Below are 16,045 nucleotides of genomic sequence, written 5' to 3'. Positions count from 1 at the left end.
TCCGGAGACATATTACAAGTATGGTTGTATATTATGATAAGTATATTATTCCATTCAATAATATAGCGAGAGACAATGTCAGGGACAAGAACTGAACTTTTGACCTGGTGACTTCATATAGCGCCTTTCCATTGCAAATATTACTCATCCTAAAGCATACATTATTACAAGTACAGAGATAGAGTAAGATTAGCGTATTATTCCATTCAGTGTAGGGATTGTCCGTGAGTTAGTGATGAGAGCCTTGTGACTTTATATAGCACCTTTCCATTGCAAGTACTACTCATCCTAAAGCATATTACAAGTACAGAGGTAGAGTATGGTAAGTGTATTATTCCATTCAGTGTAAGAATAGACTGAGTCGCCGAGTAGAACTGAATTTTTGACCTGTGACTTTATACAGCACCCTTCCATGGTAAATACCATCACAGAGTACCTTGAATGTAAGTTGCAATTGCTACCCATTTCATTGAATTGTAGCCATTAGAGACGAGAACACTTGCTCAGGGTCACACTGGGATTTAGTAATGAGAACTGCACTTGTAACTTTGATTTTATGCAGCATCTTTTAATGGCAAAAACCATCCTAAATTTGCCACGTTTTTGTGCAATATTATTATTCTCTATGACTGTATGCATTATTGCTGTATTGTATTTTGTGACATTAATTCATGTATTTACTTTTGTTATGTGGATGAATATAACAAAAAGAGACATTCCTACCAACTATGTTGCCTGGCAATAAATTTCAGTTCAATTCAATTTAATTCTAATTTCCAAGGACATATACACTGCACACCTATACAGTATGTATATTTATCTATCCATGACTGTATACACACATATAGGGATTAACATAAAATTCTGTACAATGCAGGGACAGGCTGCAAGTCAGATATGAGAACTGAGCCCGTGACGTTGTCACTTTATATAGCGTCTTTCCAAGGAAAATGCAATCCTAAGGCACTTTACACAGACAGATGTCCAGTCCAGTTGTCCATTATCACCCTTCAATTCTTCAGTCTCAGTTTACCAATTGATACCAGTTGCGGCTCTCATCTTTGTGCTGACTCGGGACCTTCATCTCCTCTCAATCCTGATTGGTGAACTAGAGGCCAGTAATCACTGCAAGAGAGAAGATGAAGACCCCCAGGGAAAAGGACATGCAAACTGGAGCTATGGAAAAGATGCACAGACCAAGAGCAGAAACCAGCTTTGGATGGCTGGAAAATGGCAGAGATGATGTATGTCATCATGCCAATGAAGAATGGGCACCAGCAGGGAGCAGTACGGCCAAAATGTTCAGTGAATGTCCCAGTGGAGTTGGACATCTAGGAAGAAATTAGCAACGCTTCACCAGGACCATCCAGCATGTGCATGAAGGCCACATCACACGTCAGCCTTCATTTAAACAATTTAAGTGTGTCTAGGGTAGTCGTCAGTGTGTTCCCATGAAGCCAATCACTTAGTTTGACAAACCCAGCAACTCATTTCAACTAGTCTACCATTTCTTTCTCTTTAATCTTAATGGTGGGCTCTGTGTGCATGAGAACTGACACCCAAGGAGTGCTCAACTGGACGTAACAATGCACATAATGCTTTGACGAGGAACAAAGAACACGAGGGAGTTTGGACTTCACAAACAGAAGAGAGGCTTGTCCGCCTCATGTCCCATGTTTTCTGTACTGTAACAAAATGGAAAAAAGAAAATAAAAAGCCTGAGACTGTGACTGGACTCACCGGTCCCGTTAACCCTTCATACAGAGGCAGCTCCGTCAGGCAGTAAGGTACTGGCTGTAAGAAAAACGGACAAGCATGAAGGTTGTCAGGTCACACAGTCCCTAAGTTTGACATGACCAGTGACATTTAGTCATGTAAACTAACATGGTCCAGCGACGAGAGCAGCAACTGCAGTCGGCAAGTATGATAAACCCTATAACTAGAAGTCATGTAATGAGACATCAGCTTATGCTCTTTATAGAAGCACAATGCAACTGGAAGACCAGCAGGAGGCAAACACACAAGTGCAGACTGACCCAAAGGCGGCTGTTGTGACCATCCTGTGACCAGTAGAGGTGACACAGGAGACAACTGGGGGGAAGAAATTGGGAGATGGAGAGATAAGTCAGGATATTACAATAAACAGAAAATAAAAAGTGTACGGAGCCACCATGCATGAGAACAGCAATAGAGTGGTCACTATTAAATCTTCAGCGAAAAGGAGACGGCCATGGTGGGGAGAAACAGGTAAAGTGCAGATGCCGCTGGCTTTCACCAACAGAGCAATGGAGGCCCAGTGACTCCTATAAACACAGGCCTGTTTCTTTATAAATATTACAGCAACAGGCTTACTGCCTTATTTACAAAATATGGTGGGGAGGAGGGGTCTCAGGCCCACCCCTACCACTACGTGAGGAGGCATCGGAAACACTTGAGAATCTCAAATACTGAAAACAAACTGTTTAAAAAGACCAATGAAAACTACGCCACATGTTTGAGGTTTCAGTTCAGCAGGACAAACTAACACAAGCTTTACCCCGGGGGGACCAACAGCAGGGGGCTTATTTAAAGACTAATCTGCTGCCCCCCACTGGTCCATAAAATTGCGGAATTATTTGTGGCTCAATGACTGAATAGATGCTGTGGGTTCACAAGTCAGATTTACTTTACTGTATTTATAGTGATCCTAAGAACTTGAGACCACCTCCTCTTACTTCAAACATCATGAAGACCTTTGACAGGCTGCTCCTTAAACAGCTCAAACCCCTGGTCTCAGAATGTCTGGATCCTCTGCAGCTTGCCTGTCAGACACATACAGGTGTGGAGGATGTTCTCATCTCCAGGCTCCGCAGAGTCTGCTCCCACTTGGACAAAGCTGGCACTGCAGCCATGGGCATGTTCTTTTACTCTTCCAGCATCTTTAACACCATTCAGCCTCAATGACTTGAGTAAAAGTTGAAGGCTTTAAACGCTGATGCCCCGACAATCTCCTGCATCATGGACTACCTGACCAACAAACAGCAGCTTGTAAGGCTGAGGGACTGTGTATCAGAAATGGTGGTGTGTCGCAATGGAGCACCTCAGGGAACTGTCCTGTCTCCTTTCAGGTTTACTCCTCTACATCACAGACTTCCAGCACAACAACAGCACTTGTCACCTAAAGAAATTCTCAGAAGATTCCTCCATCATAGGCTGCATTAATTATGAAGATGATTCAGAGTACAGGAGGCTCATGGAGAACTTTGTCTTGGTGCAGGCAGAAGAAACTGAAATTCAATATCAGCAAGACAAAAGAACTGGTGGTGGACATCCTGCATGACAAAGAACCGCCTAGACCAGTCACTATCCATTTCATGTGAAAGTGGTGCAGAGCTACAAATAACTGGGGGTTCACAAGGAATGAACTGGACTGGTCTGACCACACAGTGGCATCGGACAAGGACCAGAGCAGACTGCACTTCCTGTGGAGACTCTCAGGTCTTTTGATGTGCGCATCAGACTGCTGGAAATGTTCCACCAGTTCATAGCAGCCAGTGTGGTGTTCTGCACTGTGGTCTCCTGGAGTACCAACTTGAGCTCAAAAGACACACAATGATTGAACAAACTTATCAAGAAATCCTGCTCCATCACAGGTCAAACCCTGGACAAATTGAAAACGGATGTGGAAAAGAGAATGGGGGCAAAATTGGATGCCATCATGAAAAATCCCTTCCAGGAGGTGCTCTCTTGGAGCACTTATAACCAACCATAAGCTCATTGCAAAATGGTGTGCTAAGAAGTGCCTCTGGGGGTCTTTTCTTCCTGCTTCTATCAAGCAATCTAATGCTTCCTCCTAAATCCCATATTAAATGCAAATACTCTAAGATCATTTTTCTATTTCTTTATAGCATACATGATTGATTGACTGATTGTAGTATTTGTCCTGCGAGTCTGTATCTTTGTTTTTTATGTTTCTCCTGCTGTAGGCATCTACATTTCCCCTTGGGATGAATAAAGTTGATCTAATGTGATATCAGTGGGAGCGGTTGCACAAGATTACATGTTCTCCCTGTGTCCACATGGGTTTCCTGAGTGCTCTGGATTCCTTCCAAAGTCCAAAGACATGTAGATTAGCAATGCTAAAGTGGTCCCTAATGTGTGTGTTCACCCTATAATGGACTGACACCCTGCCCACTTGTTGCTCCAGCCTTGTGCCCAATGATTTCTGGGCTAGACCCCAGCTGTGCTGCACCCCTGCCCAAGATAAGCAGGTTAGGAAAATAAATAGATGAATATACTAGCAGGTGATTTCTGGTTCAAGTTTACAGTAGCCAACAGCAAAACATGTGACTGAAAATAGGCCAGAGGGGCACTAAAACCAAAAGTGCAGCTCGGAAGGAATCACCTTGAAAAGGACCACAACATGACCGCCTATTTCATGTTTGCCAAGGCAGACCCACCTTCTGAGTTTATAGCTAAAAGTTTTAGCCCTGATCTGGGCACAGACCACCACATCAACACCAACCATAAGGACGACACCCGGCTCAGAATCACACACAAAATACCATTTCCGTAGTGGCACTTTAATCACTGCTTCACAAAGAACCATTTAAATCTGGGAAGGCTTCTATGCAAATGAAACTGATGGCTTAGGCTTTGAAAACGTTCCTATGTGGATGAAATGGAATTCTTCAGTGTCTAGTAGACCATCTGGAAGGATTCAACACAAGAACAACCTGAACTATGCATATGTTATTTCACGCAACAAGGAAACCCACTGGTATTTCACAAACCTGTTATCTCCATTATTTTTATTGTTTACCATAAATAAAAAGGTTCTTTTATGGTTCCCCCAAGGCATTGGTCTGAAGAACCACTTTGTCACCTTCATTTTTAGGTGTGCAGAGTGCTGTATTGACTGGTTGTAATGCACTTGTGTCAGCTCGGAGTATCCAGTGGTTTCTGGTTCTGTTGTCCATTGTCACGCTGATCTCGATGTTACAGCATAAGGTCGGTTTCAAGGCTCGTGCATGTGACTTCTGATGTCACTGGGAGAGGATCCTCAGTGCAGGATGGGCGGGGTTGGATATACAAGACCAGGTGTTTGCTGAAGGGCATAAAATGGGCAGAGCACTTGCCTGACTGTTCAGATATGTCTCTGGTAACATGGGGCTCGGTGATGAACAATATCATTACTAGTGAATAGAACAAATAAATGCATATCCAATATACTTTTATCACAAGTGTTGCCATCCAAGCCCCCAGCCAGGGGCACGTGGGCAGATGGGTTGTGTATCCCACGCCACACTGCTGCTTTTACACCACACCCATACTTATACAATCCTGATTCCCCCCCCCCCCCCCCCATTTTGGATAAGGAGGCGTTTTGAAAACTGATGCTTAATCTATGCATGACACTATCCACATGCTCAACATGACCAGGGCTGACCACCCACAAATGACGAATCTAAATCGCGCTCCGTGTAGAGCCTTTAGAATATTTATAAAATATCTTCAATGTACATAAAATAAATAAATAAATGATTACGTGGCGGAATTGGACACAAAACCCGAATCTCCCTTGTCCCTCTGAGCAGGTGACGTTTTAGGTTGAGAAGACTCGACAGCCGGATGCACTTACTCGAGAATTTGCCGAAGTCTCACTGACGGTCAAGAAACGTCTCGACCCAGTAACAACGGGTAAGGGCTGGGATGAACCCGTGCTACTAAACCCCGTTCACGAATAAAAACTGAAACCGCACCCCCGTGGTACTGTCGAATCCGCGACCACGTACACACTCACCCCTGTGTTATCAAGTGCGCTAAAGATGATGCTCACCCCCCACTCACCAATATACTCTCCATATTTAGAAAGAGGTGCTCGACGGGTGTAGATACGCCCACCTCGCTATTTAGAAAAAGCAACAAACGCCCAACTCCCCCGGTTCAGACTTGCGCTACAGCTATTAAGAACGTGGGAGTTAAATGAACCCCACCGCTGGTGACAGCGCAAATCCCAACCTCGTCTTTATAAGTACCGACCCCAGTTAACACGATATTCTGAAAGTACATCCGTCCATTTTATCATTTCTTTGAATTATTATTTCCGTCGAACTCTCTATTTGTAACATTAGGCAACGTGTAGGACCAACCCCGGACGGGACTGCGTCTTAAAATGTGCCGAACCGTGCGGACGCCCCACGAGCTCAAAGTCGCACCGCTTCCACTTCATCACAAAAGAAGTACTCGCTGTCTAAAAAGTGGATCCCAGAGTAGTGACATTGAGCAAGGGTTCAAAAATGAAAAAAATCGACCCAAACTTGGAGGTACACCTTTACTGGATTAAAAAATAAATAAATCAGGTAAATTTAGAACGGTTCATTACAACAAAATATATGCACCCACAGAAAACACAAAAAGCACAAATCGCCATTGAAAATCTTGCTGGAAAGAATAACACTGTCCGAAAAAAACGACGTTTCGGTGTTGCCGATTTACATGCCGACACTACCAAGTACAAAAAATTCTAGCCATCCATTTCCATGTCCTCCTTGTTCTAATACTTTGGGACGGCGGCCGGAAAGCATCGGGCACCAAGCAGCGGATGGAATAAAAAATAACGGATCTTTAATGGCACTTTACAGATTTGTGCGGTTCCTCGATGAACCTATGCTTGACAAAGAACCATTTCATTCTGTGAAGGGCTCTTTGCGATTTAAAAATGATTCCTAATATGTGCAGAAAACTGAAAGATTTGATATATATTATATATAAATATAAATATACTGCGGTGGGTTGGCACCCTGCCCAGGATTGGTTCCCTGCCTTGTGCCCTGTGTTGGCTGGGATTGGCTCCAGCAGACCCCCGTGACCCTGTGTTCGGATTCAGCGGGTTGGAGAATGGATGGATGGATATAAATATAATGGTAGCATAGACGACCCAGCAGGAAACAACAGATCGCCTGTGCTGTATGCAGCGAGAGTCCTTTATAAAAATCGGGAACCCGTTGGGATTTCACAAATCTGTTACCATTTAGTCAGGGTTATTTATGGAGCCTGTTATGGATCTAAATAAATAAAAGTTTTGCTTTTTTTTCTGGAACTTCCATGTTGATGGTTCTTGTGGGAACGTAACATGGCACATATCGTTCTGAATAACCGCGTTGGCACCCTTCATTTTCAAGAGTTAACTATCCGGCAGTGACCACGCGGGTGCAATCTTTGCATTTGGAGCTACCAACCAACGTAATTGTAGGGTTCTTTACACTTTGAATTAGGCACAGCACAACTGTAAACTGGACGGATTTAACCCTCGAAAGACTGTAACCGGGATCCACGCATGGTGAGGCACCAGCACTGCCATCTGCGCCACTGGATGACGAGAGAGTCTCGCATGGCGCTTTTAGGAAATCGTACGCCTTGCTTTTCAGAGGTTTGCCATTCATCCCCCGCAAAAGGCTGTCTTCCTATTAATAATAAAAGAGTGTTAATAATGAAAATATGAATCAACCTGACCGGCTTCTGCCATACAAAATGTGAAAGTCAAACAAATGAAGGAATATTCCGGGATTTTGCTATTATCACTAAACCAATTTTCTGCAGAAAATTCAGTCATAAATAATGTGTATTATTATAATAGCACCCAATATGAACAAAACCGTCAATTACATAAGATTTATTGTGTTATCATTCTTATTGCGAGGCAGAAAAAAGCCGTGGAGCACGTCCCAATCAATCAACCATTTTTTCGATATAGTGCCACTGATGGCACGCACAGCTTCCAAAAAAGGCATAACTGCTGAACGGGAGTTCTTTCTGCAAAAATGAGTCCCGGTGAAAACGGGAGACATGTATGATAAGAAACACCAGGTAACACATTAACGGCGATCCCCATCACGAATTGTGCAGAATCCACCCACGGACCGACAAGAACAAAGCGCTTAGTTCCTGTTGTGCAATTTAAATGGATCGCAGTGCGATTTGTAACCGAGGCTTTAAAAAAGGTGGGCATTTACAAGCGATGGCTGCCTGAAAAGTGATCCCGGTGGATGATCGTGCAGGCAGAACTTTTAACGGCAAAATTCTCCCTTTTTAGGACATGTGCCATGTAACGTTGTTCCTTGTCGGAAAAAATTCCAATCGTGTTTTCTACATTTTTTTGAATGGATTCTAGTGAATGAGCAAAATGGCTCGAACTCTGTTGGAGTTCATTTTTTTAGCTTCGTTTATTAACGCCCCCGCTAATAAAATGAAAGGGGTCAGATTGGCAGCCTCATTCATTTTCTCCCTATACGGAACCTGGCATCCAGTCCGGGTATTGAATTCGTCTTCACGAGATCTTTTGTCCGTAATGGTCAATCGGTCTCGGGTAACAGGCTGACATCCAGTCCATTTGACACCTGCCATGCTCACCAGACTTCCGGGTTGTTGCCACTCCAGTTCTCTTTTTGACTCTGTGTGTTCGTTCACAAAATGGATGGATGGCAACTATACACTTGGCGGGCGTCCCGCCCAGGCTTGGATCCTGCAATGGATTCGTGAATACATTAAGCAAGTTCAACAAATGGACGAATGAGAAAGTTAAGCCCTATAGTATGCGAGGTGGCCATAGGCATCCATACTCGTGAGGAAACGGACAGATGGCAACGTACGGTTTCACAGGACTCTGCCAAACATCTGCTGAACTACGAGTGCGCCACCCCGTCAGTGTGTTAAAATAAATACTCGTTCTCACTCCCACTTCCCGATCTGCTTGTCATCTTTCCGTTTCATTTACGTGGAGAACTTTTGTGCACCCGAGGGACTACACATTGAAGTCGGGCTTCTCCAGAGCGTCTCACAGCTTGTGACGCCCGAGGCGACACGCTAGACGATCCTACTTTGCGAACAGGTGTTACTCACCTGGCTGCTCGTGTCCGCGGACAGGTTCTTCACTAGGATCTTCCTCCTGTTGCTCAGCTCTCGCCGGGTCCTTTCTAACCTCTTGTTCCTCTCGTCGGGCTCCAGCCTGGGCAAAAGTCGTAGAACGAGCCCATCCGATGCAGACTCCTCGTCGTCCAACCGCTCGTTGGGGCTGCGAGAACGCAGCATCGATGGCTCTCCCCGGTTAAGAGAGGGAACGGAGAGCGACTGCACTGAAGACGCTGCCGCCATTTTACTGAGCTCGGTAGCGACTGACTGCTCGATTAGCTGCGCTGCCAACTCTGATAACAAGTGGGGAAAAAGCGGCTCTGCCTTTAAAAACAAACCCAACCACTTAAGGGGGAGAGGTGGGATCTTTAAAACTTTGGCCAATCATATACCAGCATAGGCAGGGGTTTCAGGCAGACAACGCAGTGATTGGTCGATTAGACGTCCATCTCAAAAAGTGCCAATGAGTAGATCGACCGCAAAAACAAAACTAAGACCATGGATTTGCAACATTGCAAAAAAGAATAAGAAAACACGATCCCAAATAACCCATCTCACCGCCTCGAATAACAATAACGAATAAATAAAACGGGAAATGCGGGACTTTTAACGTTGCACATAAGCGCGCTTGGTTCTAAATGACCTGCTTATTTACTTAGCGTTGCACAGCGACATCTGCAGCTTTACAAGTGCACTGCAGCTCACAGGCCACAGAGTGGGTGTGCGCTCTGCCCGCTCCACTGCTTCTGGTCTCTCGGGTAGGACATTTTAGGATTAGAAATTTGGCTACGTTTCGGATCTAAATAAATTATCTTTTTGCTTCTGCTTTTTCTCGGTGTATTTTGGTTAAACGCATAGATTGCTTATTTAAGTGGGAAGAACGGGTAGATGATATTGTCGGGCTGAATAAATGAAAATATCTGAGGCGCAGCCTTTCTCGGACGTGTCAGTTGTGACAAAGACTGAACACCACGAGTCCCCTCAGGTGATATGTCGTTCAACTCGTCTTAATGTCTAATTATGCAAGACGGCGAGCTTTTTGAGGTCCCCTCTTATTTATGACCCTGTAGACCAGAAATACCCTCATTTTGAGGCCATTGTTGGATCATATCTTGTGTATGAAATGGCACCCTTTTGATAAAGAGTAAACCAATGGGTGACTTTAGCAAAAATGATCAGAAGGACTACAATTGCGCATGCCACATCACCTAATCAAATATGAGGAATCAAACATACTCCATTTCAAAAAAATTCTAAACAATGGGGATTGGTAATATAAGAATGTGAAGCGTCGTTATATGCTATTGCCATGTTGCTCATCACGAATTATTTTTTTTACCGGCGGTTCTTGCCCCTCTAAGAGCCACTCGCAGAAGTTTTAAAATGTCAAATTTCAAACATAAACATGTGGGGTATCGTGTTAGACTATTTCAAGGCTAGTGATTACGAACATGATGTTATTTTTAATCATTTACTAAACCTCCAAGGACCTCTATCAGAGGGGGGAAATGAAAACCGTCCGTTACAATCGAGAGTATTCAAACTTAAAGCATTTAATTTAAGCACACTTTTTAAATAATTCTATTTGGCACAGCTCTCCTTATATATTATGTACTTCTACGTCATGAAGTAAATCCTTACACTTTTTATGAACACTCCGAATTAGGACGGCTTACGCCTATTGAGCCTTTCTGATTTTTCAAATGCACGCGGGTGCAGTTATCCTTTTACTTAAATGTGACGTCCATTTATAAACGTAGGCTTTTTGAGGACATACAAAACTTATCTGAGAGTATTATTGACGGGTAGATTAAACAGGTCTATGAACATACGGCAAATTATTTTAATTTGTTAAATCACTAAGACCTTTGCTACACATCTTCCTCGTATAATTTAGTGATCATTTCTGGATGTTAGGTCCCAGTACCGTGTTTTGTATGGTATATTTTATTATATTGTGCTATATTGCCCGCTCACAGCTGCACTTAGGTTTTTGAGCCTATTGTTCACGAATTGAAAAATGATCTCGCGTTCTCTGCATTTAAAGCTGTAGCAAACAGTCCTGCTGCCTTACAACATCTGAACCCTTGTTCCATCCCTGATGACATTGCTTCCGTCCAAGGACGGTTTTTTGTCCTTCCACCATCTAAAGCCATGCCTTATAATTCTAAATCCTTCAGTTTTTGGACCTCGCTGGAGCCCATCCAGACAGGAACAAACCCTGGGCTGGATGAAGTCAGTGGCAGCTCACACACTCTTAAAAATAAAGGTGCCAGAGCGATGCCATGTTGGCTTTGGTTCCCAAAAGACCCATCCTCACGAAAGATTCAGAGAGAACCTTTATTCATTCAGGCACTGTAAATAACAGATTTGTGAAATACAGATGGGTCATGATTTTCAAAGGACTCTTTCTGCATAGGTCCAGTAACACAGGCTAGGTCCAGGTTTGCTAAATTTGTTGATGTCCTTCAACTCACTATAAATTAAAGATTACAATTTTTTCTGCATATTAGGAAGTTTTTCAAAGCACAAACAACCAACTTCATAAGCACAGAACCCATCCCAGAATGAAATGGTGGTTTGTCAAGCAATAGTTCAATGAGGGCCCTGTGTTGGCTGGGATTGGCTCCAGCAGACCCCCGTGACCCTGTGTTCGGATTCAGCGGGTTGGAAAATGGATGGATGGATGGATAGTTCAATGAGGAACCATAGGACCCAGTAAAGAACCATAAAGTGCCATTAAAGAGCCAGCATTTTTGAGAGTGTGCAGCACCGGATCAATGGACTCAATGTTATATTTTAATGCTGCTTGCACCTTAAAGCACCTGGCCAAAGTACTTGGAGGCCTATGACACAAATTGGTGTAATATGACAGACACCCTCAAATTCGTCTGATTGAAACGGTAGCACAGGGTGTCGGTCCACTGTAAGACGCGCACACATCCACATAGGCCACTTTAGACTTGACCATTCACCTGCCTGGCAAGTCTCACAAGCACAAGAACTTGCAAACTTCATACACAGAAAAGGACAAGGAACTATCCTTTGCACCATTGTACCAAATAGTATTGTTTGATAATCCTATGAAAACGGAAAAAACGGTGTCCAACTTGGTGTCCAAGCCTCTTCTGCCAGGTTTTCATCTGAGCCCAATGTTTAATCTTTTAATGAACCCCTTTAATTAATCGCTATTCTCTTTTGCTTTGTTGTTCTTTGCCTGTAGGATCAAAACGCACGCTTCGGTTTTCCATTTCAAAGAAATGCAGAATAAGAGCATCAGCTTTCACGAGTCCTCACATAGTGGGCTTTATCCAATCTTTTGTGGCACCGGGTTTCAAAGAAACCTGACAAAATTATGTGCAGATGATTACGAGCTTGTGAATCCCTGAGACATCGTTCACTTTGGAGGACCTCCACAGAATAAAATGTTGGGGACACTAGAAGGCTCCACCAATGAGCCCCGTGGCTTTCACTTTCATTTTTGCAGTGACAGAGAGCCTATGGCCTTTACTGAGTGAAGTGCTGAAACAGAACACTGAAAGATTTTAAACAAATGGAAGACAGAGGATTATGTGTGAGATTAGATAAATGAGAGCCTGCAACCACTCTGGGAATGCCAATTAACACAAGGCATTAAGATCAAATCAGGGAGTTTCGGTAGGGGGACAACCAAATCCACAGGCCCTGTGAATGATTCACATAAATTCAAGTTTACAGTTGATCGGGACAGCCATGGGAATGTGAACTGGGAGCCAAAGAGAGATTTTTTAATTAATACAATGCATCAACATCACATTTGGGTCAAAAACCTACAACTCTTTAGAATGATTTACCGACATTTACACCATCTGATTAGGAGCTGCTTAGGAATGAAAATGAGCAGTCAGTGTGAAGGATCTTTTTAAACACAAAGCATACCATCTCTTTAAGAAATGACTGAGAAAGAAACCCCAAAAACGTAAAATAGGAAAAATTCTTAAACCTAAATAAATTTACTCAGAGTGAAAAGCACTCTGAAGGATATGTGTATGTAATCTGATTAAGAGATCACTTGGAATGAAAGTTAACAGCGTGGGGATTAACAACAATTTTGCACACAAGTTAGAATATCCCTTTAAAGCTTGGCAGAAATGAAGAATGGTGGTGAATACGAACACCTGAACACCAGTGTAACTCATGTTAATCCCATTAATATTATCCTGTGTTGGTTAAACTCTTGCTATAGAAGAGAACAATAAAAAGCTTTATGGGCAACGCTTTCAGTTAGGATAAGCATACCTTAAGCAGACGGATCAAATCATAGGTGGATACACAATCTTCAGATAAAAGCATCACACAGAACAGCCATTTTTCAGTACACATACTCTATGCACAAAGCGCCCAACTACACAACACTATAATAGCTATTTCATAACACAGCTTGAGGTAACTGTGTGCCCTGAGCCAAATCATCACTCTGCCACAGACGGGCACTAGTTAAGATCACAGACGGCAGAAACAGGTCAATTCAAAAATAAAGCAAAGCTCCCTGCAAAGTGAATGCAGTTGGTTATCAGTCATCTCGGCTACTTTCTGTTACACACCATCACTGAGCCCAAGTCAAACACTACCAACCAGCTTTAAGCTCCTACTGTATTTACAATTTTCTATAAAAGCCCTTGCCATCCATTTTGAATCCTTTCAAGCCTTTTAAAGGACACACTTTTTCTTCCCTGCTGGAGGGACAACTGCCACTAAAATGTTCAGCCCCACGCAGCCTGCTGCCCTGCTACAGATAACTTCATCCATTGTGTTTCAAGTTCACTGTTTGGCCCCACCCAGCTGGTTGCCACTCACACATCTACACCTGCCCTGCCTGTGAAAGGTGGTCTGCCTCCTGCTATACTACTTTCTTATAAACCAAAGGCCAAAGAGAGTCCTCCTCATGTGTCACTCTACCTGATGTCCAAATTAGGGGCTTCATTCAATCGAAAACCTAACCTTGTAGTCAGTGTTAAATTAACAGCATGTAATTAAGGGTTCTGGTGGAAGGAAAACGTGGACCTGCTTTATAGGGTTAATAGCACTCTTAGATATCCTTAGATATGAACGTAAAAAATTTGGCAAATGAGAGGAGACGTCAGTCTGTCGCACTCATTTAAGCAATAGCTAAGCTCTCTCAATATCTCATCTTGATACTTCTTAAAGTTTTCTGCTTCTGTCTCGGTGTTTGTTCCAGATTTTCACTACTCTTTCCTGGATTCAGTCCTACAAGCATTTTCTAACAATTTCCTCTGTTGGTCTTGAGTACGTTATTCACCCTTAAGTTGAAAGAATTCTGCTGTATCTACTTTATCGATGTTTTTGAAGGTTTTGAAGACCCGGATTAGATCCCCAAACAGTCTCCTCTGCTTGAAACTAAACAGGTTTCATTTTCTTAAGTCCCATGATGCACTTGGTTTCTCTCTTCTCAGGTCAGGTCAGGTTGGGGAGCATGTACTGGTACAGCACGTTGCTGCACCCACCACACAACAAAACAGCTTGGGATTCTGGTTGGCAGCCACTCAGGCAGACACTCCAGTTCTCCCTCGGGGAATCGCGCCATATGGCCGTAGTGCCATAAATGACACTCCCTCACAATGCAGGTAATGTGCCTCATTCGAGACTCAATAAGCAACCACTCATTCAACACAAAGTAAAACCAACAGTACCCAAGGATTCTCTGAAGAGACACAGTACCAAAGGAGTCCAGTCTTCATCTCAGATCACTAGATAGCGCCCATGTCTCACAACTTTGCTGTGTAGCAAAACAGGAAGCACCAGGATTCTAAACACTTGGACCTTCGTCCTTTTGCATAGATATCCGGAGCGCCACACACCCCTTTCCAGTGACCTCATGAACCCGTACAGTATGTTCTCCCAATCCGTCTACTGACTTCATAGGAAGAGTCACCAGAGACATGAATGTCACTGACTAGGTAAGTAAACCTCTTGACAACGTCGACACTCTCTCCACAGACAGACGCACTGCTGATGGCTGTGCCTAAGAGGCCATTAAAGGCCTGGATGTTGGTTTTTATCAGGACACTCACAAGCCCAGACACTCAGACTCCTCGCTCAGTCTCTCGAGCTCCCCGATCAGAGCCTCCATTGACTCATGAAGATCACAGCATCGTCAGCAAAGTCAAGATCAGTGAATCTTTCTTCGCCAACAGATGAACCTCAGCCGCTGGACTCTACGACCCTGCCCAACAGCCAGTCCATGCAAGCATTAAACAGAGTTGGAGCAGAACAGACCCCTAACAAACCCCAGAATCAACTGGGAAAAACACAGGAGGTTCTTCCTCCACTCTGCACAGCACTCAGAGTACTAGTGTATAGGCCGGCCATAATAACCAGCAACCTCGAGGGGATCCCATGAAGTCTCAGTATGTCCCACAGGGCAGCTCATTCAGCTGAGTCGAATGCTTTATGAAAATCAACAAAGGCCGCAAAGAAACTCTGTCGATTTTTGCGTTTGATCTCCATGAGAACCCTCAGTGCAGGATATGGTCGATAAACCAGAGCGCTCCGGTCGCTGGAAAGTGAGCAAGTGATCACGGATCCTATTGAGGATGACCATAGCAAGGAACTTACTTGGCACCGAGAACAGTATTATCCCCCTGTAGCTGGCACAATCCAGATGATCACCCTTCCCCTTCCATATAAGGAACAAGTCCCGTTTTCCAGTCAGTTCGGATGATACCAGTCTCCCAAATGGAGGTAAAGATTGCTTGAAATGTCGGGAGGACAGCCTTACCGCCAGCCTGGAGAAGTTCACCCCGGATACCACAGATCTCTGCAGCCTTCCCTATCCTCAGCTGGTTCACCACCTGTCCAATCTCAGCGATATTTAAAGCTGATCCTCCAGCTAGGACATTGGATATCTCTGGATCCACGGTTCTTGAGGTTGATTCTCTCCTCCGCACATCATTAAGTGCTGCTATGTCTTTTTTGTAGCGTGGTACCAGATCCACACACAACACTCCAGATGTGGTCTCACTAGTGAATTGTATTGTCTGAACATAACATCCTTCAATTCATATTCAGCAGTTTTTATATTCAACTGATTTTAATGTGCATTTATATCTGACTAGGCGTTTCACTGGAATGTGAATTCTACAGTCTCCATGAGAAT

The 16,045-nt window shown here is 43.7% G+C and overlaps 1 protein-coding gene across 4 annotated transcripts in view; it reads right to left on the bottom strand.

Moving 5' to 3' along the window:
- raver2 (ribonucleoprotein, PTB-binding 2) overlaps positions 1–9,197 on the bottom strand; it is a 233,669-nt gene extending 224,472 nt beyond the window's left edge. For 3 of the 4 annotated variants that reach the window (XM_051932710.1, XM_028810952.2, XM_028810954.2), the window contains exon 1: positions 8,881–9,196. In XM_051932710.1, coding sequence (XP_051788670.1) covers positions 8,881–9,132 — 252 coding nt within the window. In that variant the 5' untranslated portion in view covers positions 9,133–9,196. Of the gene's footprint in view, positions 1–8,880 lie in introns of all 4 variants that reach the window. The other variant, XM_051932711.1, reaches the window with a different exon arrangement.
- Between the last annotated feature and the right edge of the window lie 6,848 nt (positions 9,198–16,045).

This window comes from Erpetoichthys calabaricus, chromosome 10 (assembly GCF_900747795.2).
Source record: "Erpetoichthys calabaricus chromosome 10, fErpCal1.3, whole genome shotgun sequence".
Lineage (NCBI taxonomy): Eukaryota > Metazoa > Chordata > Cladistia > Polypteriformes > Polypteridae > Erpetoichthys > Erpetoichthys calabaricus.
This window is presented reverse-complemented; position numbering and strand designations above follow the sequence as displayed.